Source organism: Rana temporaria, chromosome 8 (assembly GCF_905171775.1).
Source record: "Rana temporaria chromosome 8, aRanTem1.1, whole genome shotgun sequence".
Lineage (NCBI taxonomy): Eukaryota > Metazoa > Chordata > Amphibia > Anura > Ranidae > Rana > Rana temporaria.
Window position 1 is genome coordinate 154,955,064 of NC_053496.1, and position 27,532 is coordinate 154,982,595.

Genomic DNA, 27,532 nt, shown 5'->3' on the forward strand with positions numbered 1-27,532 from the left:
CCTTGAATCTTTTTTTTCCCGAGTCTTTCTTACATGCTATCTTCAAGAGAGTTAAGGACAGCCATGGTTATGGCCTACGGCCACATCACCCTGAAAGCGCCCGATCTCGTCTGATCTCGGAGGCTAAGCAGGGTCGGGCCTGGTTAGTACCTGGATGGGAGACCGCCTGGGAATACCAGGTGCTGTAGGCTTTTTTTTTTAGTTGGTGTGGTGGAGTCCTTGAATCTTTTTTTTCCCGAGTCTTTCTTCCATGCTATCTTCAAGAGAGTTAAGGACAGCCATGGTTATCGCCTACGGCCACATCACCCTGAAAGCGCCCGATCTCGTCTGATCTCGGAGGCTAAGCAGGGTCGGGCCTGGTTAGTACCTGGATGGGAGACCGCCTGGGAATACCAGGTGCTGTAGTTTTTTTTTTTTAGTTGGTGTGGTGGAGTCCTTGAATCTTTTTTTTCCCGAGTCTTTCTTACATGCTATCTTCAAGAGAGTTAAGGGCAGCCATGGTTATCGCCTACGGCCACATCACCCTGAAAGCGCCCGATCTTGTCTGATCTCGGAGGCTAAGCAGGGTCGGGCCTGGTTAGTACCTGGATGGGAGACCGCCTGGGAATACCAGGTGCTGTAGGCTTTTTTTTTTTTAGTTGGTGTGGTGGAGTCCTTGAATCTTTTTTTTCCCGAGTCTTTCTTTTTTTTTTTTTTGCAAATATTTTTATTTGGATTTCCATCTTACAGATAGGAGGGGTAAAAACAACCCCAAAACAGTAGTCAATATGCAGTATACCAGAGCAGTACAACATAAACAAACATAAGTGATGACTTATACAGTAGCAATAAAGAGAAAAAAAAAAAAAAAAAAAAAAAAACACAAAAGTAAAACCCTCAGGAGTAGAAGCATGAAGCAAATACCCAACACTGAATGTTATACAGTATGTATCAGCCTAACCACATCCATAGCTAGCATAGCTACGGGACTTAATGGCTGTAGGTATAAAAGAGTCATGGAAGTCAAGGAGCTCCAAAAAGCCATGGTCGTATTACGGTGTTCAGGAAGTAGAGGGGTCAGATAGATCAGAGACCTTAAGGTGGCCTAACGAGTTGGTGAGGTCTCTTTTCAAGTACCAGTCGGTATAGCGAAATGGTCGCATGGCTTCTTGTAAGACTGTCCGAGTTAATGTGGCCACAATATAGGTACGCCATCTCGCAAAAAAGCGGGAAGTAGAGCGAAAGTTTAGCGTAATCGTGTCCAGCCTCTCCAAGTAAAAGAGTGAGAGCATGGTCCTTTTCACTGCTTCCAGCGAGGGTGGTGTTGGTGAAATCCAATGGGACATAATAGTCCTGCGAGCCACTAGGAGGCAGAGATGAGCCCATTGCGGAATAACGAGGGGCGCCAGTGCCGTTGTAGAGGATGCTAGTGGCGTGTAGTCAAACAGGCATAATAACCGATCCTTCGGGATCCTAGTATCATGGACTGTGCATATGTGGGCAATGACAGAGTCCCAGAATTTGGAGATGGCTGTACAGTCCCAAAGACGGTGTATCAACGTGGGGCGAGGTTGGGAGCACCAGGAGCATTGCGCTTGAGTTGGGTCCGCTTTATTAAAGCGAAACGGAAAATACGCTCTGTGTATAATCTTAAATTGTGTTTCACGCCATGTTTCCGATATAGTTAGTTTGCGAACATGTCTGTATCCCTCAAGGATTTTTTCCGGTAGATCGTCATCGTCAAATAGGGTGGACCATTTTCGGAATGGCGCAAGGTGGTATTTCTCCGTTTGGTGTTGAATAAGGTAGGAGTAAAGACTGGAGATGGAATAGTCGTTTCTCTTTAGTACAACATCAATGAAGGACTGCTGGAAAGGATCAGATTTAGGTCCATGACAAGACCTCAGATAGTCAATTAGTTGATGGTAAAAGAAGGAGTGCGACGGTGGTAATGAGAATTCACTCGACAGGGCCCCGAAGGACTTAAACTTAGCAGGTTCACCATGGTAGACAGAGGTTATTTTCGTTAGCCCTTTGATTTGCCAGTGATCAAATGCTTTGTGAAGAGTGGACGGAAGAAACATAGGGTTGCCCTGGATTGGTAGATAGCGTGAGATACTAGATGGAAGGCCCAACAGTTTCCGTACCTCCCTCCAAGCGATGACTGTATCTCTAATAAGTATACTTGACTTGAGGTGGGATGGTAGAGCATTATTATTGGAGTGAAGGATGGCTGAAAGGGTATGTGGGGCGGTCAGAGCACCCTCAAGTAAGATATTGCAATATTTTGACTTTCCACTCAGCCAGTCCATTCCCTGTCTAAGTAAGCATGAAAGATTATAAAACCGAATATTGGGTAGACCCGCCCCACCCTCAGACTTTGGGAGGCATAGTTTTTGCAGCGCAATGCGTGGCTTTTTGCGGGACCATATAAAAGTAGACAGAGCCCTATGGATTTTTTGCACATCAGAGTGTTTCAATAATAAAGGTATGGTCTGCATCGGATAAAGTAAGCGTGCAAATGACACCATTTTAAAAAGGTGGCATCTCCCAAAGAGTGAAAGGGGGAGGGCCGCCCATGCTTCTAGCTCCTTGACAATTTTTGAAATTAACGGAGGGTAATTAAGGACATACAAAGAAGATGGGTCACGGCCTATGCGTATGCCTAGGTATGTAATGTGTTGAGTTGCCATAGTAAATGGAGATAGAGGTCTCCATCTAGGAGATAATCGTGGGTTGAGTGCCAGAATTTCGCTTTTGTCAAAATTTATACGTAAGCCAGAGCATAGTCGGAAGGCCGCAAAGTGATCTCGGAGTCTGTCAAAGTCTGTGAGGGGGTCAGTGGAGAATAGGAGTATGTCATCTGCAAATAGGGCAGAGCGAAGAACTTGGTTACCCACGGGGACGCCACTGATCCCTTCATGGGAGTTGAGTAATCTCGACAAGGGCTCAATGGCAAAATTAAAAAGTAGGGGGGACAGGGGGCATCCCTGCCTTGTCCCTTTTGTTAGGGGTATCGAGTTCGAGACAAAATCAGGGGTAACAAGACGCGCAGTTGGTGATGCGTACATTTGTTGCAAAAATCGCATGATCGGGCCCGAAAAACCGAACCGTTCCATTACTTTGAACAACCAAGACAGACTAACGTTGTCAAAGGCTTTTTCGGCATCTAATGAAATAATAGCGACGTCGCGATCGGGGTGCGTTTTAGCGTATTCCAGTGCCAGCAAAACCTTACGGATGTTTAGAGTCGCCGAGCGTCCCGGGACAAAGCCAGATTGAGCCGAGTGTAACAAAGAAGGGAGCAGCGGAGCCAAGCGTGACGCAATAATTTTGGAAAGAATTTTGACGTCCACGTTAATTAGGGAAATTGGGCGGTAGGAGCCTGGCAATAAGGGATCCTTTCCCTTCTTAGATAGCAGTTTTATGTGCGCCTGCGTACCAGTAGGAAGGTAGGGGCCCCCCTCCCACATGGCTGCATATACCCGTTGTAGGGTGTCCGGAACAAAGTCCTTAGTCAATTTAAAAAATTCAGCTGTGTAGCCGTCTGGACCTGGGGCCTTAGCAGATGCCATGTTTTTGATTGTGCGCCGGATATCATCAGAGGTGATAGGGGCGTTAATCTCCTCTAGTTGTGCAATTTTAAGCTTGGGCAGACGGATCTTAGCCAGGAGAGCTTCCGCAGCCACATTGTCCGTCTGGTCAGCTGCATAGAGTTTTGTGTAGTAATCCTCAAGCAAGTTACTAATTTCAGCAGGCGAGGTGACCAGAGAGCCAGTCGTATCTTTCAGGGAGGAAATATGAGTAGGTCTTCTTGGCCCCGAGCACAACTTGGCTAGTAACTTGCCTGCTTTGTTGCCGTATCTGTGATAATGCAGATTAACGTATGACATTTTAGCAGCTTCTTGCTGTTCCGCCCAAAGGTCAAACGTACGCTTAGCCTGACGCCACTCTTGTATATTATTGGGGGTGCGACTTAGAGTTAGGCGTTCGTGTGTCAAACGTAGAGCCTCACTCGCCCGTTCGTATTGCTGCCTGGCATGTCTTTTAAATTGAGTGGTATACGAGATAATCTTCCCTCTCAGGAAAGCTTTGCCAGCTTCCCAGAAGAGGTTCGGATTGGTGATGTGTTCCCCGTTAGTTGAGGTGTAGTCGTTCCATGCTTCACGAAGCATGTGGCCGAAGTCATCATTGTCAGCTAGATATGAAGGAAATCGCCATGTGGGCGAGGGGGAAGAGGGTGTAGCCTGTGCCATATGTATAATAATGGGGCTGTGATCTGAAATTCTGGCATCCGCAATCTCCGAATCGCACAAAGTAGTCGTTAATGCAGGGGAGGCAAAAAAGTAGTCGATGCGGGAAAACGAGTTGTGCGGGGGCGAAAAGAAGGTGTACTCCTGATCCGTCGGGTGCATCAGACGCCACATATCTACATACCGCATGGAGGCAATAGATCGCGCTAGTGGAGTCGAGTCGGTCATCGGGGAGGGGGAATCGTGCGGTCCGCGTGCCACTTTACTCGTGCGGTCGGCCAGTGTGGACATGACGGAATTGAAGTCCCCTCCTACCAGGTGAAGGGTTTCAGGGGCAGTAAGTATCCATTGTACCATATCTTGGAAAAAGGAGGAGTCCGGGGCGTTAGGGGCATAAATATTGGTGATGGCAACTTGTTTGGTTCCTAAAGTCAAGTGTACAGTCAGCTTGCGGCCTGTCGAGTCTGCTCTGACCTCCCTAACAGTGTGTCGCAGGTTCTTGTGCAGCAAGATAGCCACTCCAGCCTTACGGCCTATAGCCGGTGAGGCATACACCGAGCCTACCCATAGTTTACGGAGACGTGTTAGATCATTTGCGGACAGGTGTGTCTCCTGTAACAGAGCCACGTCCGCCCGGAGACGCTTCAAATGCCTAAGGATGGACATACGTTTGCATGGAGAACGAAGCCCCTTAACATTCCATGAGACAAACCTCAGGTGACTCCCACTGGCTGACGAGGCCATGTCTGAGGTAAAATGGTATATTGAGGCGGGGGCTTGCCAAGAGGCACCCCTGAAGGCAGGGCATCTTCAGCACGAGAGTCACCAAAGTGTCTCAGGTCTCCTGAGGGTAGAAACGCAATACAAATAGGAATAAACAGTAAACAGTCATCATAAGTACCTAAAAAAAGAAATAACAGAGCAACATTTAGGTGTAAAGAACACCCATCACACGATAAACACTTCACTTTTTTCCACATGAGGTTCCACTACCTAGTTAGGCTCCCGCTACTCATCAGCACCTCTCCTGATGTCGGTAAATAAGCTACAGGGAGGGGGAGGGCACCACGTAGGCAAAGTATACAGGGGTCCATGAAGCGGGCATAGCGACTCCAGACAGAGGCGCATGCATTAGCGGACGAATGGTCAGCTCTTGTGCGTGAGCAGAAATGGACCGATCAGTAGCTGGAGCCTCTACAGCGCACTTTTTTGTTTGTTTTTTGTGAGAGCTAAAGAACAGCGCCATTATAACAGGAACATAGTCAGGTAACCACTAAACAGGATCAGGCACAGCGTTCAAATATTTTCAAGGTCCTCTATCGCAACATAGGGTTCAGTCGGACCGAAAGACAAAATAATAATAATAAAAAAAAAAAGGAAAAACAAGGGCAGACTAGACCAGCAATAAAAGGACTAAAGAAAGGAAAGGGGGACCATATTACCCGTTTCCAGTGCGAGTCCGATAAAGAAAAAAAAAAAAGGGTTTCATCGTGGGCTGTCAGCGACCGCCAGATCTGTCCTCCTTCTGCGTGACGCGGATGCGTTTGTAAGGGGGCTTAGTCGGGCTACTTTGTTTATGCAGTGTAGATGAAGAAGGAGCCTGTGGAGAGGATGAATTTTCTGCAGAGTTGGCGAGATCCATATCCGTTCCCAGGGTGTTGACGTAACTTTCTGCTTCGTCAGGTGTGGCAAAGGTGAGTTGTTCCCCGTCTTGGGTTTGGACACGAAGGAGTGCCGGGTAGGCCAACGAGAACCGGATTTGGGCATTGTGAAGAGTGGTACAGATCGCAGAGAAGGCCTTGCGCTGTTTCATTACCTCCACGGAGTAGTCCGCAAAAAGCAGTAATCGCGCTCCATCTACAGACAGCGTGCGTGTGCGGCGAAACTTTTGCATAATGGCCGCCTTGTCAGCATAATTGAGGTATTTTACTATGACGTGGCGTGGTTTGACATGACTTTCAGAGTATTGCCCGATGCGATGCGCCCTTTCAATGGTGCAGGGTATGCGGAGACCTAATTGTTCAGGAATTATTTTCGCGCAAATATTCGTGAGTTGAGTGGCGGAAACCGACTCAGGGAGTCCAATAATGCGCAAATTATTTCTTCTCGAGCGATTTTCCAAATCGTCGAGTTTGCGCCAGATGTCCCTATGTGCGACATCAATGCGTGCCAGCATAGCTGAGGCAGCTGAGGAGTCATCCTCTAGCGAAGAGATCCTGTCTTCTGCATGTGCGAGTCTTTGTGCCTGTGCCTGCACTTCAATATGGAGCTGTTCCAGCCCTCTGTGTACTGCAGCATCCACAGTGGCAGTGAGCGTGGGGCCCAGCAAAGCCACCACTGCTTGCGCTATACCAGCTGGGGAAGCAGGGTCTATAGCTGCTGGTGGCATAGGAGCCGTGAGGGGCTGCAGTTGTGGCTGTGTCTGTAACTGATCAGGCGCCGATAGCAGCTCTGCCTGCGTGCGAGTGGCGGCCATCTTGCCTGCATCAGCCGTCGGCTCTCCCGCTGTGTGGGTCGCGGCGGCTGCCACTCGAGCATACGATCGCTCCACAAAGCGATCCATCTGAGCCCAGGATGTGGCGGGGGCGGAGGGGGGGTCTCCCCGAAGCTGTAGCTGGGTGAATCGGCCGGGTTTGAGAGGAGCGCGGCGGGAGCTGAGGGAATCTACCTCTTCCTCATGTGGCGCCGGAACCGGAAGTCTGAGTCTTTCTTACATGCTATCTTCAAGAGAGTTAAGGACAGCCATGGTTATCGCCTACGGCCACATCACCCTGAAAGCGCCCGATCTCGTCTGATCTCGGAGGCTAAGCAGGGACGGGCCTGGTTAGTACCTGGATGGGAGACCGCCTGGGAATACCAGGTGCTGTAGGCTTTTTTTTTTAGTTGGTGTGGTGGAGTCCTTGAATCTTTTTTTTCCCGAGTCTTTCTTCCATGCTATCTTCAAGAGAGTTAAGGACAGCCATGGTTATCGCCTACGGCCACATCACCCTGAAAGCGCCCGATCTCGTCTGATCTCGGAGGCTAAGCAGGGTCGGGCCTGGTTAGTACCTGGATGGGAGACCGCCTGGGAATACCAGGTGCTGTAGGCTATTTTATTTTGTTGGTGTGGTGGAGTCCTTGAATCTTTTTTTTTTTTTTTTTTTTTCCCCGAGTCTTTCTTCCATGCTATCTTCAAGAGAGTTAAGGACAGCCATGGTTATCGCCTACCGCCACATCACCCTGAAAGCGCCCGATCTCGTCTGATCTCGAAGGCTAAGCAGGGTCGGGCCTGGTTAGTACCTGGATGGGAGACCGCCTGGGAATACCAGGTGCTGTAGGCTTTTTTTTTTTAGTTGGTGTGGTGGAGTCCTTGAATCTTTTTTTTCCCGAGTCTTTCTTACATGCTATCTTCAAGATAGTTAAGGACAGCCATAGTTATCGCCTTCGTCCACATCACCCTGAAAGCGCCCGATCTCGTCTGATCTCGGAGGCTAAGCAGGGTCGGGCCTGGTTAGTACCTGGATGGGAGACCGCCTGGGAATACCAGGTGCTGTAGGCTTTTTTTGGTTGTCGTGGTGGAGTCTTGAATCTCTTTTTTCCCCCAGTCTTTCTTCCATGCTATCTTCAAGAGAGTTAAGGACAGCCATGGTTATCGCCTACGGCCACATCACCTTGAAAGCGCCCGATCTCGTCTGATCTCGGAGGCTAAGCAAGGTCGGGCCTGGTTAGTACCTGGATGGGAGACCGCCTGGGAATACCAGGTGCTGTAGGCTTTTTTGTTTTGGTTGTTGTGGTGGAGTCCTTGAATCTCTTTTTTTCCCCAGTCTTTCTTCCATGCTATCTTCAAGAGAGTTAAGGACAGCCAGGGTTATCGCCTACGGCCACATCACCCTGAAAGCGCCCAATCTCGTCTGATCTCGGAGGCTAAGCAGGGTCGGGCCTGGTTAGTACCTGGATGGAAGACCGCCTGGGAATACCAGGTGCTGTAGGCTTTTTGGTTTTGGTTGGTGTGGTGGAGTCCTTGAATCTCTTTTTTCCCCCAGTCTTTCTTCCATGCTATCTTCAAGAGAGTTAAGGACAGCCATGGTTATCGCCTACGGCCACATCACCTTGAAAGCGCCCGATCTCGTCTGATCTCGGAGGCTAAGCAAGGTCGGGCCTGGTTAGTACCTGGATGGGAGACCGCCTGGGAATACCAGGTGCTGTTGGCTTTTTTGTTTTGGTTGTTGTGGTGGAGTCCTTGAATCTCTTTTTTTCCCCAGTCTTTCTTCCATGCTATCTTCAAGAGAGTTAAGGACAGCCATGGTTATCGCCTACGGCCACATCACCCTGAAAGTGCCCGATCTCGTCTGATCTCGGAGGCTAAGCAGGGTCGGGCCTGGTTAGTACCTGGATGGGAGACCGCCTGGGAATACCAGGTGCTGTAGGCTTTTTTGTTTTGGTTGTTGTGGTGGAGTCCTTGAATCTCTTTTTTTCCCCAGTCTTTCTTCCATGCTATCTTCAAGAGAGTTAAGGACAGCCATGGTTATCGCCTATGGCCACATCACCCTGAAAGCGCCCGATCTCGTCTGATCTCGGAGGCTAAGCAGGGTCGGGCCTGGTTAGTACCTGGATGGGAGACCGCCTGGGAATACCAGGTGCTGTAGGCTTTGTTGTTGTGGTGGAGTCCTTGAATCTCTTTTTTTCCCCAGTCTTTCTTCCATGCTATCTTCAAGAGAGTTAAGGACAGCCATGGTTATCGCCTATGGCCACATCACCCTGAAAGCGCCCAATCTCGTCTGATCTCGGAGGCTAAGCAGGGTCGGGCCTGGTTAGTACCTGGATGGGAGACCGCCTGGGAATACCAGGTGCTGTAGGCTTTTTTGTTGTGGTGGAGTCCTTGAATCTCTTTTTTTCCCCAGTCTTTCTTCCATGCTATCTTCAAGAGAGTTAAGGACAGCCATGGTTATCGCCTACGGCCACATCACCCTGAAAGCGCCCGATCTCGTCTGATCTCGGAGGCTAAGCAGGGTCGGGCCTGGTTAGTACCTGGATGGGAGACCGCCTGGGAATACCAGGTGCTGTAGGCTTTTTTGTTTTGGTGGAGTCTTGAATCTCTTTTTTCCCCCAGTCTTTCTTCCATGCTATCTTCAAGAGAGTTAAGGACAGCCATGGTTATCACCTACGGCCACATCACCCTGAAAGCGCCCGATCTCGTCTGATCTCGGAGGCTAAGCAGGGTCGGGCCTGGTTAGTACCTGGATGGGAGACCGCCTGGGAATACCAGGTGCTGTAGGCTTTTTTGTTTTGGTGGAGTCTTGAATCTCTTTTTTCCCCCAGTCTTTCTTCCATGCTATCTTCAAGAGAGTTAAGGACAGCCATGGTTATCGCCTACGGCCACATCACCTTGAAAGCGCCCGATCTCGTCTGATCTCGGAGGCTAAGCAGAGTCGGGCCTGGTTAGTACCTGGATGGGAGACCGCCTGGGAATACCAGGTGCTGTAGGCTTTTTTGTTTTGGTGGAGTCTTGAATCTCTTTTTTCCCCCAGTCTTTCTTCCATGCTATCTTCAAGAGAGTTAAGGACAGCCATGGTTATCGCCTACGGCCACATCACCCTGAAAGCGCCCGATCTCGTCTGATCTCGGAGGCTAAGCAGGGTCGGGCCTGGTTAGTACCTGGATGGGAGACCGCCTGGGAATACCAGGTGCTGTAGGCTTTTTTGTTTTGGTGGAGTCTTGAATCTCTTTTTTCCCCCAGTCTTTCTTCCATGCTATCTTCAAGAGAGTTAAGGACAGCCATGGTTATCACCTACGGCCACATCACCTTGAAAGCGCCCGATCTCGTCTGATCTCGGAGGCTAAGCAGGGTCGGGCCTGGTTAGTACCTGGATGGGAGACCGCCTGGGAATACCAGGTGCTGTAGGCTTTTTTGTTTTGGTGGAGTCTTGAATCTCTTTTTTCCCCCAGTCTTTCTTCCATGCTATCTTCAAGAGAGTTAAGGACAGCCATGGTTATCGCCTACGGCCACATCACCTTGAAAGCGCCCGATCTCGTCTGATCTCGGAGGCTAAGCAGAGTCGGGCCTGGTTAGTACCTGGATGGGAGACCGCCTGGGAATACCAGGTGCTGTAGGCTTTTTTGTTTTGGTGGAGTCTTGAATCTCTTTTTTCCCCCAGTCTTTCTTCCATGCTATCTTCAAGAGAGTTAAGGACAGCCATGGTTATCGCCTACGGCCACATCACCCTGAAAGCGCCCGATCTCGTCTGATCTCGGAGGCTAAGCAAGGTCGGGCCTGTTTAGTACCTGGATGGGAGACCACCTGGGAATACCAGGTGCTATAGGCTTTTTTGTTTTGGTTGTTGTGGTGGAGTCCTTGAATCTCTTTTTTTCCCCAGTCTTTCTTCCATGCTATCTACCAGGTGTCTGTTCACATCCCTAAGTTGGAGGGTATGATCATCTATCTTGCTGGTGGACCTGATCAGAACCTGGTTGTGGTCCTCTAGAGACTTTTCAGTAACCGCAACCCTGTCAGTGAGGGAGCGGATATCTATCCTCAAGTCAGCAATGGCGGCTGAGAGAGTGTCCTTAATATCTGCTGCGATAGCTCTCAGGTCCATGATGTTCAGATGAGGCAGCGGGGCGGCTTCGGCAGTTCCCTGATCATCAGCCGGTGGAGGGGAAGAAGCTGTCGGGGGCGCCATTAGCACAATGTCAGACGAAGCGGCATGGGGTAAGGGTGCCGGGCCTCGAGCAGTGCCTTGGTGGGATGAAGCCATGTTCCCCCTGGATGAGTGTAACATCTCCGTGATATTCTGTCCCTGGGAGGCTGCGTTTTCCCTCGGGGTGCAGGAGGCAGAAGTGTGCCTGGATGCAGTTCCCATCACGGTAGGTACAAACGGGGTGTAAAATCTCAGCTAATGGATGCTAATCGCTCTGAGGTGGCAGGAGCTCAGAGCTCAGAGCTCACGCGTCCATCTTTTTGCTCAGTCCAGCCACGCCCCCCGTTTCCTGATTCTTCACCGCCCCTGTTTGGTGAGAATACTGCTCCGGTACTTACTTCACTTACTCACTGTAGTCCCTGGAAATAAGTTGGTTGGTCCCTTAGTGGTGACAGCTATCCCCTCTATCTCTGACCACAACAGGTTCTCTCCCCGGCCGAACCATCAATTTTGGTTAGATGAATGCCCCCACCACCATACTTCACAGTTGGGATGAGGTTTTGATGTTGGTGTGCAGTGCCTTTTTTTCTCCACACATAGGGGCTGATTTACACATAGGTTTGTTTGTGTACTGCGCATGCAGCATTTTTGTCCATTCAGGTGCGCCTATTCACTACGCCGGCACAATCTTGATAAATATCAAGTGGCGTAGCTGCATTTGCACGGGTTTAAGAGGCGCACCTGGAAACCTGCCTTTTTTTTGTTACGCTGATCATTAAGGGAAAGTCAGCGCCAAATTTTAAATAACAAACTGGCATGGGTTCCCCTTCAGGAGCATACCAGGCCCTTGGGTCTGGTATGGATTTTAAGGGGGAACACCTACACTGAAAAAATGGCATGGGGGTTCCCCCAAAATCCATACCAGACCCTTATTCGAGCATGCAGCCCGGCCAGTGAGGAATGGGGGTGGGGGCCAAGCGAGCCCCCCCCCCTCTTGAACCGTAGCAGACCGCATGCCCTCAAAATTGGGGGGGGGTGCTTTGGAGCAGGGGGGGCACTACGCCCCCACCCTAAAGCACCATTGTCCCCATGTTGATGGGGACAAGGGCCTCTTCCCAACAACCCTGGCCGTTGGTTGTCGGGGTCTTCGAGCGGGGGGCTTATCGGAATCCGGTAGCCCCCTTTAATAAGGGGGCCCCCAGATCCTGTCCTCCCACCCTATGTGAATGAGTATCGGGTACATCGTACCCCTACCCATTCACCTGGGGGAAAAATGTTAAATAAAAAAATAAAAGTAATTTATTAGTCAGCTTGGGGGGCGTTCTGCCAGGGGCCCCCACTTTATTCTTTAAGCTCTTTTACAAGTGGGGCCCCGGACTTCTTTGCCGTCTTGTTCCCTCTTCTCTTCTAGCAATGTTGACACAACAACCTCTACCGCTGTAATGCCGTGTGTACGTTGCGCAACGATTTATATAGGCATGGGGCTTGGTCACCAGGTGATGCCACCCGGCGACCCCACCCCTTATTACATCACATTCCCATCATGCCACGGGCATGTGATGTAAAAAGGGATGGGGTCACCCCCACTGTATGACTTTCCAACATATCAGGTGTGTCTGGTAATCTGCTCTATGTGGTTGTTAGTGGAGGAAATCACAATGAAGAGTGTATGGGGCGCACACTTTGTGGTTTGCAAGTTTATGAATGAAGCTTTGCACTTCTATATGGATTGTTTTAAAGTAGTAAAAACCTGACAGAGGTTGTAACCTTTCCTCATGTTGATCCAAAACTTAAAAAAAAAAAAAAAAAAATGTTTAGGCTGAACATTCACTTTGATTGCAATATGCACATCTTGTATGTTTAACTCAATCAAAACTCCTTTTAATATTAACACTTTGCATTTTTCAATCCCCTAATGGCGATAATACAATGATTGAATTTTTTTTTTGTTTGTTTTGTTTTTGTTTTTATTTTTGTTCGTTTATTTGATTTTTCAGACACTGGGGAATGATGAGAATGAAATGGTTTCCAGGATTGGAGATCATGTGTAAGTTCACTTATAAATGTGTAGATATTAGTAAAGGTGATGAATATGTCCGATTCCCTAGGGACAATTCTCCACCTCTAACTTCTATATGACATATGTATATGACATGAAAGACATGAAACACATGTTTTGTGACATCATTGTTCATATTTCTCTGGCGGTGTCCTGAGTACTACCAGTCGCTTCACATGTCTTTATAGACCTATTCGGGGTGTGAAAATCTGTCACCGCTACATGTAGGAGAGAACAATAAATATCGCTCAGTGACATATTCATATATCAATTCTCGTATTGAGTTCTGCGATCTCATAGCACTGAGAGGATTGGAAATGAATTGACACAATCATAGGATGTGAATGAGCTAATTTTCCTGCTGCCATTCCCGATGCGTTATGGGCTACAGATCTAGAATCTTTTTTTATACACATTGTTTGTTTTTGTTGTATCTTTCCAAAGTGTATTATCAGATAAAGTAACAATGTAAGCCGGGATATGGTGGTGGATATAACATTGAAACAATATTTCTAAGGGAGATCTCCCGTTACGTTGTGTTGTGGGTTAAGAACTCTTCTATTGTATCTTCCCTGGTTGTGATTTCATATAAAGTTACAATGTAAGGCGGGAGATTGTGGCGGATCTGAAATTCTAACAATGCTTCTGAGTGCGGCGTAAATGTTTACTCAGCGCTGCCACCTAGTGGTCAGTCAGGGTATAACTGTGTGCAATACAAGGCGAAGAATAGAGGAATGTATACAGTCAGAATTTGGAGATGATCTCCGCAATGCATAGAGAACCCGGATGATAGAAGATAAACCGGAGACACCCAGAAACCTGTAGAAAGTCTGACTACAATGTATTTAAATAGCCCCAATTCCAATCCTGAATTTAATACAGATCTAAATCAGACAATTACCAATGTTAGAGATGACTGGGGGACACCCACCTTCCCATATAAAGAGAAATGTAAATGGTGCTTCCAATCGATGTAATATACTAGTCGGTACATGTAATAAGGTGTAACGAGATCATCCAGAATTCGATTCCCTCCACTCCATCTCTTGTGTTCTTTCTGCAGGAAAGGGGGTGAGAGATCCATGTGTGTTCTAATCACATTCCTAGTCTAACAAAGAAAGGGTTCAAGAAACGTCCAGAACTGGGATTGGCTCGGCTTCGATTTGAATGTTTAAAATTTCCTGCCAGAGAAACAGAGCGATCAAAGCTCCGGATCTGACCAGGAAATAGATGAATGGACGATTTCTATACAATCATCATGTCTCTTACTGGGGGAATTAAATACTTTGTGACAAATAAGTATTACGAATATTTCCCTTTAGTACTCTATAGCGCTTACCCGGTATTTTTCATCTAGAACTATTTTACGATTCATGTCCAGCAGACATGTCCAACTTAATTGTTTGAATACAAAATATTATACTATCAAAATGTGTGGACATTCTAAATCCTGGCCACATACTATGCAATCTCCTCAAGATCACCCCTAAAAGTGCTAGAAACGTAAAACTCGGGGAGAAATGTATAGATAAATCTATAGACAGCCCTTTGTATGAGAAGGTGGGTGGCCCTGAGAAGGGCCTTTGTGTAGGGGAAGTGGGTAGGTGTTCATGAGGATTTAGCCTCCGAATCCGTAGAGAGTGCGCCCCTGGCGTTTGAGAGCATAGACGACATCCATGGCGGTGACAGTCTTCCTCTTGGCATGCTCGGTGTAGGTGACGGCATCGCGGATGACATTCTCCAGGAAAACCTTAAGCACTCCGCGGGTCTCCTCATAGATGAGTCCGGAGATGCGCTTGACACCCCCTCTGCGGGCCAAACGTCGGATGGCGGGTTTGGTGATGCCCTGGATGTTGTCCCGGAGCACCTTCCTGTGCCGCTTAGCGCCTCCTTTCCCCAGACCCTTCCCTCCTTTACCGCGACCAGACATGATTACGCTCCTCTGACAGTACAAAGAACTGAGATTAGCCGATTGTCCGCTCTCCTTTTATAGCGATTGTGCGGACCTGATAGAAACCATGCTGATAAAAGGCGGAGTCACACCAGTTCATTACACAGAATAGATGTGTTTTTTTTTTTTTTTTTTCCCCATGTGTAACGCTGCTAAACATTCTGCTGTTCTGAAAAATATTAAGGCAACAGAAATTTTTCTAGAGAAGACAAATCTATTCTTCCTTCTCAATGGCTTTCTAGTTTTTTTTTTTTTAGAGATTACACCGAATATATATATATATATATATATATATATATATATATATATTACTCTGAAAAAGAAACATATATACGGGGATACCACAGCATACTAGTATTTCACATTCTCAGAACCTTATAAACCTCTGGCAGAGTGCGTGTTACAAAGTGGGAATTGATCTGATTCTTTAGTTCAGACGTGAAATATCTACTTTATTCATTAAATATAATAAAACAGCATCAGCCTATATCAAATAGCAAGTGTGCATTGATGGAACCAAAGATACACTTAAGATATTGGTTCCGTCAACGCACATTATTTAATATTGTTTGATACTTTTAGCGCTGCATTTTTGTGTGTTTTATTACACGTTTAAGAATTTGGTAGGTTTATAGAGAAGCTGCTTTTTAACCTAATGGTCATTAATATTGATTATTACTCACTTAAGATATATCGGATTTTACCAATTCATAAGCGCTTGATATAGTTGGAAAGGGCTCGATATCTATCTATATAGATATCCTTTTGTATGCATTCATTGTACATATTTATCGGTGTCATGGTTACTATGTATTTCTGTGTTATACATATTCTGGTTGGGATATGAGGACAATCTTTCACTGATAAATGTCTGAAAGCAACAAATAAATATCAGTCAGTGACATTTCACGATCAGATCTGTATGTGATCATGACTTAATTTCTCCATCATATAGAAAAGTAGAGATCTATAATAGAAGACATTTCTCTTTCATATTTTGTGTGAAGCAGTGATGAGATCCTGGATTCTGAGAACATACAGAAGTGTTTTCTCATGGTTGAGTAACAAACAGAATTATTTCCTAATCATTCCGGACTAATGCAAATTAGAGCGCATATTTCTCCGGTAAATGTCTCATCCGATCATCTCCTCGGTGTAGGTTTTGGCGGTATAAGAGGGATGAATATTTATCTGTAACGATCTACACAATTCAGGCGGGCAAATTTGAAAACCGAGCTGTGGGCGGTTCCTCCATCAGCCAGTGATTCTGTCTTTTTATGAGGACTCCATAGAAATGTATTCCGAGATCTGTTCTCATCCCGGAAAACACTTGTTCGGTAGACTTTCCATTCATCTCTATAGCAGGGCGGATTCTGTATTCTGATGTCAAACCAAAACAATTCGGAAATGATTATTTCCAACGTATTTCTTATTCTTGGTAAATAATTCCACTGAAATGAAGGGGACCAAGTTGATCAATGTTCCCGGAAGGGTCGGCTGAGTGGATCTGAGATGACTGTAACAGTCTATCGAATTCCTGAGATAAATTTCTACGACAGAATTAGAACGTTGAGCAAATCACAGTTGTTGGAGATTCCTTTAGATCTCTTTATTCTGGTGACTCTGAAGGAGATCTGTGTCGCTTCTCAGTCGGAAGTATTCTTGTTTAGCGTGTATGGAATTAAATCGAATCACCCGTCAGAACTAAAGGACGGAGAGCAATGAAGATCATTCCCTGTAATGACATCACTTTGTTCTATAAACTGCCATGAAATGAGAGAACATACAATCAGATCTCCCGATAACAATGTATGGGTGTCTTTATATGGAGGGGGTATAATAAGTCCGAATCTTCCTACTTTATTAGTCACTTGTAGAGAAGTGTTTAGAATACAACATGTTTGCTTTTTAGAGTGAATTGTGTACCTGAGAATAGGAAAAAAGAAAAACAATGTACATGTGTCGGGCTCTTTGTATGGAGAGGTGGGTGGCTCTTAGAAGAGCCTTTGTTTTGTTGGGTAATGGGAGGGGAATGAAGCGATCGGGATTACTTGGATTTGGTGGCCTTGTGGCTCTCGGTCTTCTTGGGCAGCAGCACGGCCTGGATGTTGGGCAGGACTCCTCCTTGGGCAATGGTGACGCCGCCCAGCAGCTTGTTGAGCTCCTCGTCGTTGCGGACAGCCAGCTGGAGGTGACGGGGGATGATGCGGGTCTTCTTGTTGTCGCGGGCGGCGTTGCCGGCCAGCTCAAGGATCTCAGCCGTGAGATACTCGAGGACGGCAGCCAGATACACGGGAGCTCCGGCGCCGACCCGCTCGGCATAGTTACCCTTCCTGAGCAGACGGTGAACACGACCGACTGGGAACTGCAGACCAGCCCGGGATGAGCGTGTCTTGGCCTTAGCCCGAACCTTACCTCCTTGTTTGCCGCGTCCTGACATTGTAAGTAGATGATTGGGTTACTCAATGGAGAATATCACCCCACAGATCACTCCCCTTCATTTATACACTCAGTGCTCCGACGTCACACGCTGCGATTGGTCACGTTTGAATCCAGCCAATAGCGTTAAGACTTGTCTCTAGACCAATCTGTAATAGAAGGTAGGAAACCATGACGTCACTCTCCATCACATGATTGAATCCTCCAATAGAAGAGTGAGGAGGGGTGTGGACTCATTTGCATAGGACGCCTATATAAGCAGCACACAAGGGCGGCTCCAGCACACTTTCTCTGCACAGAGCAAGAAACATATAATTAATCCGAATCATGCCTGAACCAGCCAAGTCCGCTCCGGCGCCCAAGAAGGGCTCCAAGAAAGCCGTGACCAAGAGCCAGAAGAAGGATGGCAAGAAACGGAGGAAGAGCAGGAAGGAGAGTTATGCCATCTACGTGTACAAGGTGCTCAAGCAGGTCCACCCCGACACCGGCATCTCCTCCAAGGCCATGGGCATCATGAACTCCTTTGTCAATGACATCTTCGAGCGCATCGCCGGAGAATCTTCCCGCCTGGCTCATTACAACAAGCGCCGCACCATCACCTCCCGGGAGATCCAGACCGCCGTCCGCCTCCTCCTGCCCGGAGAGCTGGCCAAGCACGCCGTCTCCGAGGGCACCAAGGCCGTCACCAAGTACACCAGCGCCAAGTAATCCCCCCATCATCATCATCCCAACACAAGACACAAAGGCTCTTCTAAGAGCCACCCACCATTTCCATCAATGAGCTCTCATCACATTGTATCAATTAGAGATTCTAAACATTGGTGAAAAATAAACTAATTGTATGATATCAATCATGTTTGTGTAATCTGACGGAGTTATACATTTGTGGATGTTTTAGAATAAATCCATCCGAATACCATCTATTCTTCCAGATTTCCTTTATTGAGGAATTCCAGGTTTTTTTTTTTTTTTTTTTTTTGCCCCGTTCTGTAGAATGGATAGCCGGAACATCTAATTTTTACATGAATATTGTCGGCTAGTGGGAACAAAAAACATCCAATATCTTCCCGTGTAAAAGGCTTGCATTTTATCACCACTAGGTGTCAGTGTTGGACAGGGAATACATGGGAGTTATTTTCCGAAACTAGATAGCGGATTTTTATAGTACACATCCTATAATATCTTTTCATTGTATACTTTTTGACCGATAAGTTTGTTTTCCGTTTTATAAATGATCTTAAACTTTTCACAAATCGTGTTAATTTTCGGAGACACATATACAGGGGGATGCTTACATATTAGGAATAGTTTAAGGATCATCTGCTCAGAATATTTACCAATACATCCCCTTGTGATGTATTTGTGTTATACAGCATCAACTTCCTTTATGGGAGTCCAAATATAATACATATACACACACAATCATCGACTCACCTTAAATCGGGGGAGAGACTGTCTGTGTCATCTAATTTACTGAAATATTGGGCACAAATGATCCATTCTCAATGTTTCTGATTCTTACACTGAGAAGGAGTCTCTAATCTTTGATTTTGAACATATTTCTTTACATTGCAAGCTCAATTAGTAGGGCCCTCGTATTCCGTTTGTATTGAGCTGCATTGTGATTGTACTGTCAGACTTTTTTTTTTTTTTATTGTAAAGAGCTGTGCAAATTGTTGGCGCTATATAAATCCTGTATAATAATGTAGTACACCAGCGCCAAGCAAATCCCCATCATCCGAACAGGACACACATGCTCTTCTTAGAGCCACCCGTGTACTACATATCAGAGCTGTCACCTCCTAATGTTGACATGATGTCATGAGAATTATAGTTCAAATAATGTTTTTGGTGCATTGTTTGACAAATAAAACCTTAATGTACATTGATAGGATTGATAATGACATCTAGATGTCGCGCTGCGTCCATTCCCTCAAATCCCCCGGTAGGAGTTAGCGGCACACCGTTTAGAATGTTTACATGGGGAATAGATTGAAAGGGGAATGTAAATCCAGCAATAGGAGTTCATGGTGTAATCCTGATCCACATGGACCATCTAGAAATAATGATGCACCATCCCGGATCTGTCCGGAGCTGGGGGGAGACAACTCATTGTCTGCTCAGCGATCTGTCCCCTCCATGTTAGTACATCATTGTGCTGAATAGAACAAGCTGTACAAGTCACCTTTCTACCTGTTATTCACAAACCACGGAATTATCCGATCAGTGAGATCGGAGGAGGATTTTCTGTCTCAATTACTGTATTATGGAGATAATCAGTCCAATGTCAGAGCTCCTGATTCGTACACATTGTATGATGTGGAGGGAACTCCCAACCCCACACAAAGAAGGTAACTCTAACACAGTTAACGGGCAGATCTTGGCGGGCATTTTAAAAATGCCGCGTTTTTTAAGTAAACCAATCATGAAAAGGGGTGTGAGTTAGTTCTCCAATCAGAAGACAGTGATGTGTATAAATAGGCGCCGCACAGCCCGTATTCTATCACACTTGTGTTTCATCAGCCATGGCAAGAACAAAGCAGACCGCTCGTAAGTCCACCGGAGGGAAAGCTCCCCGCAAGCAGCTGGCTACCAAAGCCGCCCGCAAGAGCGCCCCGGCCACCGGCGGAGTCAAGAAGCCTCACCGCTACAGGCCCGGCACCGTCGCTCTCCGAGAGATCCGACGCTACCAGAAATCCACCGAGCTGCTCATCCGCAAACTGCCCTTCCAGCGCCTCGTCCGAGAGATCGCCCAGGACTTCAAGACCGACCTGCGTTTCCAGAGCTCCGCCGTCATGGCTCTGCAGGAGGCCTCCGAGGCTTATCTCGTAGGGCTCTTCGAGGATACCAACCTCTGCGCCATCCACGCCAAGAGGGTCACCATCATGCCCAAAGACATACAGCTGGCACGCCGCATCCGTGGAGAGAGGGCATAATCTACTCCGCCGACATCCTCATCACCCCCTCCGACACACAAAACAAAGGCTCTTCTCAGAGCCACCACATCCTCCTCACAAAGAGCTCCATACTATCTCCTCCCTACTACATCATACGAATACTTCCTCTACACCCCCCCCCACACCACATGTATTTAATTTTTCTCATTGTATTTTCTACTCCATTTCTTATTCTAAGAGAATGTCTGTGTTAAGTAGAAATAGTGTTTGGAGGATCGCTCACATTACTTCATTCTTCTCTGCATTCATCTCTAATATCTCTAAAACCTTTACAAAGTAACAATTCACACTTCTCTCTAAGAAGGAGATCTTTTCTCGCGCCGCTCTGTTCCCAACATACTACAATGTAACATAGGACAACAAAACAAGTTCCTAGAAAGATTCTGTTCATTTCTCTGTACTTCTCTCACCATTGCCAGGAGATCGGGGAAACATAACCTGTTCAAGATAAATACAAAGTCACCCCTCCCCCTCCTGTAAACAGATCCCGAGATCACCTATTTCTCAGCTCGGGTGTATAAATGATACAACTGACTAGTATTAAATCGCACACTCCATATTAATTTTTCTGCTGCATGAAGATATTTTTCTACCACAGGAATCTCTCCTCTGCTATTCTCCAATCTCCCCTCTCACACGCACAGGTGACATTGTTGCACCTTCCCATCAGCACATCTTACACTCTCTTCACATCTACAGAAGACTATGATTGGCACCCTGTAGAGAGTTGTACATTTCTCATTCCAAGCATCAAATCATTTTTTTTTTTTATGTCAGCCAATCACCAGATAGTGATCAGTACTGTGAGTGCACAACACCATCCTCTGCCCCCCGAAATGTCATCGCTGTGCAGTTTGCAATTTGAAAATAGTCTGATCAGCCAATCACAGCCTCTTGTGGTTCCTGTGTTGGCGAATAAGACCATGTATGTCATTTTATGGGGAGCCGGGAGATAAAAATGCAATTCAAATGTGACATCGGGGCTGCTAATCATCTTCATATTTTTAGGAGAACATATGGAATTCTATGACAGCGAAGAGTCCCTTCGCTGTAATAGAAGTCCATAACACTATGTTTTTTTTTTTTTGCTGATCATTCTAACATGCCCGATCAGTACAAGGATTCCCCTTATACCGATCACATGAAATATTGAAGATCCTGAACAACCATCTAGAAAGAGGAAGTGTGAATAATACCCCCGCCCCAGATACCAGACAGTGGTCGGGGATCTCCAGGGCTCCAATCTTCACATGAAATGGATCGTTGCAGGGGCCCAGAAAACCTTTTATATCAGGAGGGATCTCTAGTAATCTTTGTGCGATTTATCATATCAAATCTGAGATTCTCTGCAAGGGACAAATGTACAATGTGTGATGGGAACATGCGATCTCATCTAGACCGTGTGCAAAATCTATATGGCTCCTAGTGAGTGTAGGTAGGTATGTGCGGCTCTGTTAGGAGGAGGTGGGTGGCTCTGAGAAGAGCCTTTGTGTGGGGTGGAGATGAGGGGGGTGTCCGGCTACTGCTGCCTTTATCTCTTCTTCGGAGCGGCCCTCTTGGGCTTGGCTGCTGTCTTAGGCTTAGCCGCCTTCTTAGCCGGACTTTTGGCGGCTTTTTTCGGCTTGGCTGCAGCTTTGGGCTTTTTGGGGCTCTTTGTTGCCTTCTTGGCGGGAGCAGCTGCAGGCTTTGCCGGTTTCTTGGCGGCCTTCTTGGGGCTCTTGGCGACCTTCTTGGGGCTCTTGGCCGCTTTGCTGGGGGCTTTCTTCTTGGGGGACTTGGCCGGCTTCTTGGCTGCCGCAGGTTTCTTGGGGGACTTGGCCGCAGCCGATGGCTTCTTGTTGGCGATTTTCTTGGCCTTGTCGCCCTCTTGCTGCTTCTTGTTGATCTTGAAGGATCCGGAGGCGCCATGTCCTTTGACCTGGACGAGGCTCCCCTTAGTCACCAGCCCCCTGATGCCGGCCTTGAGGCGGCTGTTGTTCTTCTCCACATCGTATCCTCCGGCGGCCAGGACCTTCTTGAGGGCGGCCAGGGAGACCCCGCTGCGCTCTTTGGAAGCGGCCACTGCTTGGAGGAGGAGCTCGGACACGCTGGGACCGGACGGCTTCTTGCTGCCTTTCTTGGCTCCTCCGGCTGCTGCTTTCTTAGCCGGCTTCTTCTTGGCGGCGGGCTCCGCTGGAGGAGCGGCGGCTGGGGCGCTTTCAGTCTCTGTCATGATTTTGCAAAAGTACAAATAGATACAATTGGTTGCGCCGCTCTGGCTTATATAAAGACGTTCTGCACTGCTATTGGTTGGTACAAAGCTTTAGTCTGTACTGCTATTGGTCGCACATACGACACGCCCACTGACTGTCACTCCTGAGTAGGTGAATCTTCTCTCTCTTGTTGTGTTTCCCGGGCAGAGAGAAAAACGATTTTATTCTGAAATTAAACAATGTCCTATCTTCATCGGGGACCCGATCTGCTCACTGGACTGTCACTTATCGGGGGTCACTTACAGCTACCGGGAGCTGCTGAGGAGGCTGAACACAGAGGCTGCAAACACAGCCATCCTCCTGAGTGTGTGTCCCATTCTTCCTCTTATCTTCTTTTCTACACACATTCTACACAGAAAACAATCTTCTCACATCTCCCACTAGAATGATCTCCACATTAGATGAGTGGAGAGTGACCACCAGGAAACATTTCCCTCTAATACAGAACTCTGCTCATCTATAGCTGAGAAGAAGGAGCCTGGAACAAAAACGCCAGCCGGTGACATGAGATCATTGTGTGATGTGATGGCAGAAATTGTTATACATACAAATGTCTCAGCTGATTACACAATTTCATGTTTGATGTTCTATATATTATTATCTGGTCACTATGATACATATATTGGTATCCAGATACGTTGAGTACGTTTATCGATCTGTGTTACTACACAGCTATATAGTCTACTCAGGTATCATGTTTGCTTTGTATCCTTCTATCTAGAATATAAGTGATAATTTCAGTAACAAGAACTTTGCTGAAAATCCTAAAATAGTGTAACTTGAGGTGAATCTTGATAGAAAATTTTGGCTATTTGTAGATTAGTGAGCGCCGAGCGGTGGATTTATTTTTAGACAATACAAAAAAAAAAAAAAAAAACACACAGAAACATACTCACCACAAACCTTATTTTATTTGAATGGTCATTTTTCAGGACAGGGTTTCAGATTTTGTTTATTTTTTTTTTTTTTGGGTGGAGTCCTTGAATCTTTTTTTTTTCTAGTCTTCTCCCAAGCTATGTTCAAGAGAGTTAAGGCCAGGCATGGTCATCACCTACAGCCACTTCACCCTGAAAGCGTCTGATCTCGGAGGCTAAGTAGGGTCGTGCCTGGTTAGTACCTGGATGGGAGACCGCCTGGGAATACCAGGTGCTGTAGGCTTTTTTTTTTTTTTTGTGGTGGAGTACTTGAATCTTTTCTTCTAGTCTTTCTTCCAAGCTATCTTCAAGAGAGTTAAGGCCAGCCATGGTTTTCGGCTACGGCCACGTCACCTTGAAAGCGCCCGATCTTGACTGATTTTGGAGGCTAAGCAGGGTCGGGCCTGGTTAGTACCTGGATGGGAGACCACCTGGGAATACCAGGTGCTGTAGGCTTTTTTTGTTGTGGTGGAGTCCTTGAATCTCTTTTTTTCCCCCGAGTCTTTCTTCCATGCTATCTTCAAGAGATTTAAGGACAGCCATGGTTATCGCCTACGGCCACATCACCTTGAAAGCGCCCGATTTAGTCTGATCTCGGAGGCTAAGCAAGGTCGGGCCTGTTTAGTACCTGGATGGGAGACCACCTGGGAATACCAGGTGCTATAGGCTTTTTTGTTTTGGTTGTTGTGGTGGAGTCCTTGAATCTCTTTTTTTCCCCAGTCTTTCTTCCATGCTATCTTCAAGAGAGTTAAGGACAGCCATGGTTATCGCTTACGGCCACATCACCCTGAAAGCGCCCGAACTCGTCTGATCTCGGAGGCTAAGCAGGGTCGGGCCTGGTTAGTACCTGGATGGGAGACCGCCTGGGAATACCAGGTGCTGTAGGCTTTTTTGTTTTGGTTGTTGTGGTGGAGTCCTTGAATCTCTTTTTTCCCCCAGTCTTTCTTCCATGCTATCTTCAAGAGAGTTAAGGACAGCCATGGTTATCGCCTACGGCCACATCACCTTGAAAGCGCCCGATCTCGTCTGATCTCGGAGGCTAAGCAGGGTCGGGCCTGGTTAGTACCTGGATGGGAGACCGCCTGGGAATACCAGGTGCTGTAGGCTTTTTTGTTTTGGTGGAGTCTTGAATCTCTTTTTCCCCCCAGTCTTTCTTCCATGCTATCTTCAAGAGAGTTAAGGACAGCCATGGTTATCGCCCACGGCCACATCACCTTGAAAGCGCCCGATCTCGTCTGATCTCGGAGGCTAAGCAGGGTCGGGCCTGGTTAGTACCTGGATGGGAGACCGCCTGGGAATACCAGGTGCTGTAGGCTCTTTTGTTTTGGTGGAGTCTTGAATCTCTTTTTTCCCCCAGTCTTTCTTCCATGCTATCTTCAAGAGAGTTAAGGACAGCCATGGTTATCGCCTACGGCCACATCACCTTGAAAGCGCCCGATCTCGGAGGCTAAGCAGGGTCGGGCCTGGTTAGTACCTGGATGGGAGACCGCCTGGGAATACCAGGTGCTGTAGGCTTTTTTGTTTTGGTGGAGTCTTGAATCTCTTTTTTCCCCCAGTCTTTCTTCCATGCTATCTTCAAGAGAGTTAAGGACAGCCATGGTTATCGCCTACGGCCACATCACCTTGAAAGCGCCCGATCTCGTCTGATCTCGGAGGCTAAGCAGGGTCGGGCCTGGTTAGTACCTGGATGGGAGACCGCCTGGGAATACCAGGTGCTGTAGGCTTTTTTGTTTTGGTGGAGTCTTGAATCTCTTTTTTCCCCCAGTCTTTCTTCCATGCTATCTTCAAGAGAGTTAAGGACAGCCATGGTTATCGCCTACGGCCACATCACCTTGAAAGCGCCCGATCTCGTCTGATCTCGGAGGCTAAGCAGGGTCGGGCCTGGTTAGTACCTGGATGGGAGACCGCCTGGGAATACCAGGTGCTGTAGGCTTTTTTGTTTTGGTGGAGTCTTGAATCTCTTTTTTCCCCCAGTCTTTCTTCCATGCTATCTTCAAGAGAGTTAAGGACAGCCATGGTTATCGCCTACGGCCACATCACCTTGAAAGCGCCCGATCTCGTCTGATCTCGGAGGCTAAGCAGGGTCGGGCCTGGTTAGTACCTGGATGGGAGACCGCCTGGGAATACCAGGTGCTGTAGGCTTTTTTGTTTTGGTGGAGTCTTGAATCTCTTTTTTCCCCCAGTCTTTCTTCCATGCTATCTTCAAGAGAGTTAAGGACAGCCATGGTTATCGCCTACGGCCACATCACCTTGAAAGCGCCCGATCTCGTCTGATCTCGGAGGCTAAGCAGGGTCGGGCCTGGTTAGTACCTGGATGGGAGACCGCCTGGGAATACCAGGTGCTGTAGGCTTTTTTGTTTTGGTGGAGTCTTGAATCTCTTTTTTCCCCCAGTCTTTCTTCCATGCTATCTTCAAGAGAGTTAAGGACAGCCATGGTTATCGCCTACGGCCACATCACCTTGAAAGCGCCCGATCTCGTCTGATCTCGGAGGCTAAGCAGGGTCGGGCCTGGTTAGTACCTGGATGGGAGACCGCCTGGGAATACCAGGTGCTGTAGGCTTTTTTGTTTTGGTGGAGTCTTGAATCTCTTTTTTCCCCCAGTCTTTCTTCCATGCTATCTTCAAGAGAGTTAAGGACAGCCATGGCTATCGCCTACGGCCACATCACCTTGAAAGCGCCCGATCTCGTCTGATCTCGGAGGCTAAGCAGGGTCGGGCCTGGTTAGTACCTGGATGGGAGACCGCCTGGGAATACCAGGTGCTGTAGGCTTTTTTGTTTTGGTGGAGTCTTGAATCTCTTTTTTCCCCCAGTCTTTCTTCCATGCTATCTTCAAGAGAGTTAAGGACAGCCATGGTTATCGCCTACGGCCACATCACCTTGAAAGCACCCGATCTCGTCTGATCTCGGAGGCTAAGCAGGGTCGGGCCTGGTTAGTACCTGGATGGGAGACCGCCTGGGAATACCAGGTGCTGTAGGCTTTTTTGTTTTGGTGGAGTCTTGAATCTCTTTTTTCCCCCAGTCTTTCTTCCATGCTATCTTCAAGAGAGTTAAGGACAGCCATGGTTATCGCCTACGGCCACATCACCTTGAAAGCGCCCGATCTCGTCTGATCTCGGAGGCTAAGCAGGGTCGGGCCTGGTTAGTACCTGGATGGGAGACCGCCTGGGAATACCAGGTGCTGTAGGCTTTTTTGTTTTGGTGGAGTCTTGAATCTCTTTTTTCCCCCAGTCTTTCTTCCATGCTATCTTCAAGAGAGTTAAGGACAGCCATGGTTATCGCCTACGGCCACATCACCTTGAAAGCGCCCGATCTCGTCTGATCTCGGAGGCTAAGCAGGGTCGGGCCTGGTTAGTACCTGGATGGGAGACCGCCTGGGAATACCAGGTGCTGTAGGCTTTTTTGTTTTGGTGGAGTCTTGAATCTCTTTTTTCCCCCAGTCTTTCTTCCATGCTATCTTCAAGAGAGTTAAGGACAGCCATGGTTATCGCCTACGGCCACATCACCTTGAAAGCGCCCGATCTCGTCTGATCTCGGAGGCTAAGCAGGGTCGGGCCTGGTTAGTACCTGGATGGGAGACCGCCTGGGAATACCAGGTGCTGTAGGCTTTTTTGTTTTGGTGGAGTCTTGAATCTCTTTTTTCCCCCAGTCTTTCTTCCATGCTATCTTCAAGAGAGTTAAGGACAGCCATGGTTATCGCCTACGGCCACATCACCTTGAAAGCGCCCGATCTCGTCTGATCTCGGAGGCTAAGCAGGGTCAGGCCTGGTTAGTACCTGGATGGGAGACCGCCTGGGAATACCAGGTGCTGTAGGCTTTTTTGTTTTGGTGGAGTCTTGAATCTCTTTTTTCCCCCAGTCTTTCTTCCATGCTATCTTCAAGAGAGTTAAGGACAGCCATGGTTATCGCCTACGGCCACATCACCTTGAAAGCGCCCGATCTCGTCTGATCTCGGAGGCTAAGCAGGGTCGGGCCTGGTTAGTACCTGGATGGGAGACCGCCTGGGAATACCAGGTGCTGTAGGCTTTTTTGTTTTGGTGGAGTCTTGAATCTCTTTTTTCCCCCAGTCTTTCTTCCATGCTATCTTCAAGAGAGTTAAGGACAGCCATGGTTA

General features: G+C 47.5%; 5 protein-coding genes, 35 non-coding genes and 4 pseudogenes across 40 annotated transcripts in view; 41 read left to right on the forward strand and 3 right to left on the reverse strand.

Moving 5' to 3' along the window:
- The window catches only part of LOC120910457 (histone H3-like centromeric protein hcp-3), a 38,531-nt gene extending 18,230 nt beyond the window's left edge, over positions 1-20,301 (forward strand). The window contains exons 2-4 of the mRNA XM_040322214.1: positions 17,639-18,002; positions 19,579-19,649; positions 19,780-20,301. Of these exons, the coding sequence (XP_040178148.1) occupies positions 17,639-18,002; positions 19,579-19,649; positions 19,780-20,234 (890 nt within the window). The 3' untranslated portion in view covers positions 20,235-20,301. The remainder of the gene's footprint in view (positions 1-17,638; positions 18,003-19,578; positions 19,650-19,779) is intronic.
- Positions 73-191, forward strand: LOC120911124. Its single transcript, XR_005741919.1, has one exon. It is a non-coding gene; the product is annotated as a 5S ribosomal RNA (ribosomal RNA).
- On the forward strand, positions 290-408 carry LOC120911977. The gene has a single exon (XR_005742743.1). It is a non-coding gene; the product is annotated as a 5S ribosomal RNA (ribosomal RNA).
- On the forward strand, positions 507-625 carry LOC120911957. Its single transcript, XR_005742724.1, has one exon. It is a non-coding gene; the product is annotated as a 5S ribosomal RNA (ribosomal RNA).
- On the forward strand, positions 6,986-7,104 carry LOC120911843. Its single transcript, XR_005742612.1, has one exon. It is a non-coding gene; the product is annotated as a 5S ribosomal RNA (ribosomal RNA).
- LOC120911136 lies at positions 7,203-7,321 on the forward strand. Its single transcript, XR_005741930.1, has one exon. It is a non-coding gene; the product is annotated as a 5S ribosomal RNA (ribosomal RNA).
- Positions 7,434-7,552, forward strand: LOC120912155. Its single transcript, XR_005742913.1, has one exon. It is a non-coding gene; the product is annotated as a 5S ribosomal RNA (ribosomal RNA).
- LOC120912139 lies at positions 7,652-7,770 on the forward strand. Its single transcript, XR_005742898.1, has one exon. It is a non-coding gene; the product is annotated as a 5S ribosomal RNA (ribosomal RNA).
- Positions 7,866-7,984, forward strand: LOC120912401. The gene has a single exon (XR_005743051.1). It is a non-coding gene; the product is annotated as a 5S ribosomal RNA (ribosomal RNA).
- Positions 8,085-8,203, forward strand: LOC120912173. Its single transcript, XR_005742930.1, has one exon. It is a non-coding gene; the product is annotated as a 5S ribosomal RNA (ribosomal RNA).
- On the forward strand, positions 8,304-8,422 carry LOC120911897. Its single transcript, XR_005742666.1, has one exon. It is a non-coding gene; the product is annotated as a 5S ribosomal RNA (ribosomal RNA).
- Positions 8,523-8,641, forward strand: LOC120911853. Its single transcript, XR_005742622.1, has one exon. It is a non-coding gene; the product is annotated as a 5S ribosomal RNA (ribosomal RNA).
- LOC120912640 lies at positions 8,742-8,860 on the forward strand. Its single transcript, XR_005743170.1, has one exon. It is a non-coding gene; the product is annotated as a 5S ribosomal RNA (ribosomal RNA).
- On the forward strand, positions 8,952-9,070 carry LOC120912095. The gene has a single exon (XR_005742855.1). It is a non-coding gene; the product is annotated as a 5S ribosomal RNA (ribosomal RNA).
- On the forward strand, positions 9,162-9,280 carry LOC120911148. The gene has a single exon (XR_005741941.1). It is a non-coding gene; the product is annotated as a 5S ribosomal RNA (ribosomal RNA).
- LOC120911883 lies at positions 9,371-9,489 on the forward strand. Its single transcript, XR_005742652.1, has one exon. It is a non-coding gene; the product is annotated as a 5S ribosomal RNA (ribosomal RNA).
- Positions 9,580-9,698, forward strand: LOC120912032. The gene has a single exon (XR_005742795.1). It is a non-coding gene; the product is annotated as a 5S ribosomal RNA (ribosomal RNA).
- On the forward strand, positions 9,789-9,907 carry LOC120911159. The gene has a single exon (XR_005741952.1). It is a non-coding gene; the product is annotated as a 5S ribosomal RNA (ribosomal RNA).
- LOC120911983 lies at positions 9,998-10,116 on the forward strand. The gene has a single exon (XR_005742749.1). It is a non-coding gene; the product is annotated as a 5S ribosomal RNA (ribosomal RNA).
- On the forward strand, positions 10,207-10,325 carry LOC120912034. The gene has a single exon (XR_005742797.1). It is a non-coding gene; the product is annotated as a 5S ribosomal RNA (ribosomal RNA).
- Positions 10,416-10,534, forward strand: LOC120912245. Its single transcript, XR_005743000.1, has one exon. It is a non-coding gene; the product is annotated as a 5S ribosomal RNA (ribosomal RNA).
- LOC120909221 (histone H4) lies at positions 14,470-14,887 on the reverse strand. The gene has a single exon (XM_040320943.1). The coding sequence runs from the start codon at positions 14,836-14,838 to the stop codon at positions 14,527-14,529; it is 312 nt and encodes a 103-aa protein (XP_040176877.1). The 5' UTR covers positions 14,839-14,887; the 3' UTR covers positions 14,470-14,526.
- LOC120909214 (histone H2A type 1) lies at positions 16,847-17,314 on the reverse strand. Its single transcript, XM_040320936.1, has one exon. It carries the CDS (start codon positions 17,297-17,299, stop codon positions 16,907-16,909), a length of 393 nt encoding a protein of 130 aa, XP_040176870.1. The 5' UTR covers positions 17,300-17,314; the 3' UTR covers positions 16,847-16,906.
- Positions 17,558-18,063, forward strand: LOC120909215 (histone H2B 1.1). The gene has a single exon (XM_040320938.1). It carries the CDS (start codon positions 17,626-17,628, stop codon positions 18,004-18,006), a length of 381 nt encoding a protein of 126 aa, XP_040176872.1. The 5' UTR covers positions 17,558-17,625; the 3' UTR covers positions 18,007-18,063.
- A 1,419-nt stretch (positions 20,302-21,720) lies between the features above and the next one.
- LOC120909211 (histone H1A-like) lies at positions 21,721-22,510 on the reverse strand. Its single transcript, XM_040320932.1, has one exon. It carries the CDS (start codon positions 22,465-22,467, stop codon positions 21,787-21,789), a length of 681 nt encoding a protein of 226 aa, XP_040176866.1. The 5' UTR covers positions 22,468-22,510; the 3' UTR covers positions 21,721-21,786.
- Positions 22,511-23,556: 1,046 nt separating this feature from the next.
- LOC120912435 lies at positions 23,557-23,665 on the forward strand (annotated as a pseudogene).
- A 93-nt stretch (positions 23,666-23,758) lies between these two features.
- LOC120912394 lies at positions 23,759-23,877 on the forward strand (annotated as a pseudogene).
- A 94-nt stretch (positions 23,878-23,971) lies between these two features.
- LOC120912314 lies at positions 23,972-24,090 on the forward strand (annotated as a pseudogene).
- Positions 24,091-24,190: 100 nt separating this feature from the next.
- On the forward strand, positions 24,191-24,309 carry LOC120911994. The gene has a single exon (XR_005742760.1). It is a non-coding gene; the product is annotated as a 5S ribosomal RNA (ribosomal RNA).
- Positions 24,310-24,409: 100 nt separating this feature from the next.
- Positions 24,410-24,528, forward strand: LOC120911054. Its single transcript, XR_005741849.1, has one exon. It is a non-coding gene; the product is annotated as a 5S ribosomal RNA (ribosomal RNA).
- Positions 24,529-24,618: 90 nt separating this feature from the next.
- On the forward strand, positions 24,619-24,737 carry LOC120912030. The gene has a single exon (XR_005742793.1). It is a non-coding gene; the product is annotated as a 5S ribosomal RNA (ribosomal RNA).
- A 90-nt stretch (positions 24,738-24,827) lies between these two features.
- Positions 24,828-24,936, forward strand: LOC120912354 (annotated as a pseudogene).
- Positions 24,937-25,026: 90 nt separating this feature from the next.
- Positions 25,027-25,145, forward strand: LOC120911055. The gene has a single exon (XR_005741850.1). It is a non-coding gene; the product is annotated as a 5S ribosomal RNA (ribosomal RNA).
- A 90-nt stretch (positions 25,146-25,235) lies between these two features.
- Positions 25,236-25,354, forward strand: LOC120911056. Its single transcript, XR_005741851.1, has one exon. It is a non-coding gene; the product is annotated as a 5S ribosomal RNA (ribosomal RNA).
- A 90-nt stretch (positions 25,355-25,444) lies between these two features.
- Positions 25,445-25,563, forward strand: LOC120911057. Its single transcript, XR_005741852.1, has one exon. It is a non-coding gene; the product is annotated as a 5S ribosomal RNA (ribosomal RNA).
- A 90-nt stretch (positions 25,564-25,653) lies between these two features.
- On the forward strand, positions 25,654-25,772 carry LOC120911058. Its single transcript, XR_005741853.1, has one exon. It is a non-coding gene; the product is annotated as a 5S ribosomal RNA (ribosomal RNA).
- Positions 25,773-25,862: 90 nt separating this feature from the next.
- On the forward strand, positions 25,863-25,981 carry LOC120911059. Its single transcript, XR_005741854.1, has one exon. It is a non-coding gene; the product is annotated as a 5S ribosomal RNA (ribosomal RNA).
- Positions 25,982-26,071: 90 nt separating this feature from the next.
- On the forward strand, positions 26,072-26,190 carry LOC120911060. Its single transcript, XR_005741855.1, has one exon. It is a non-coding gene; the product is annotated as a 5S ribosomal RNA (ribosomal RNA).
- Positions 26,191-26,280: 90 nt separating this feature from the next.
- LOC120911980 lies at positions 26,281-26,399 on the forward strand. Its single transcript, XR_005742746.1, has one exon. It is a non-coding gene; the product is annotated as a 5S ribosomal RNA (ribosomal RNA).
- Positions 26,400-26,489: 90 nt separating this feature from the next.
- Positions 26,490-26,608, forward strand: LOC120911062. Its single transcript, XR_005741856.1, has one exon. It is a non-coding gene; the product is annotated as a 5S ribosomal RNA (ribosomal RNA).
- Positions 26,609-26,698: 90 nt separating this feature from the next.
- On the forward strand, positions 26,699-26,817 carry LOC120911063. Its single transcript, XR_005741857.1, has one exon. It is a non-coding gene; the product is annotated as a 5S ribosomal RNA (ribosomal RNA).
- A 90-nt stretch (positions 26,818-26,907) lies between these two features.
- LOC120911064 lies at positions 26,908-27,026 on the forward strand. Its single transcript, XR_005741858.1, has one exon. It is a non-coding gene; the product is annotated as a 5S ribosomal RNA (ribosomal RNA).
- A 90-nt stretch (positions 27,027-27,116) lies between these two features.
- LOC120912060 lies at positions 27,117-27,235 on the forward strand. The gene has a single exon (XR_005742822.1). It is a non-coding gene; the product is annotated as a 5S ribosomal RNA (ribosomal RNA).
- Positions 27,236-27,325: 90 nt separating this feature from the next.
- LOC120911066 lies at positions 27,326-27,444 on the forward strand. Its single transcript, XR_005741860.1, has one exon. It is a non-coding gene; the product is annotated as a 5S ribosomal RNA (ribosomal RNA).
- The last annotated feature ends 88 nt before the right edge of the window (positions 27,445-27,532 follow it).

Bases quoted from the DNA above. Each gene is read 5' to 3' on its own strand.
- LOC120909221 (XM_040320943.1), bottom strand. From the start codon at position 14,838: ATGTCTGGTCGCGGTAAAGGAGGGAAGGGTCTGGGGAAAGGAGGCGCT.
- LOC120909214 (XM_040320936.1), bottom strand. From the start codon at position 17,299: ATGTCAGGACGCGGCAAACAAGGAGGTAAGGTTCGGGCTAAGGCCAAG.
- LOC120909215 (XM_040320938.1), top strand. From the start codon at position 17,626: ATGCCTGAACCAGCCAAGTCCGCTCCGGCGCCCAAGAAGGGCTCCAAG.
- LOC120909211 (XM_040320932.1), bottom strand. From the start codon at position 22,467: ATGACAGAGACTGAAAGCGCCCCAGCCGCCGCTCCTCCAGCGGAGCCC.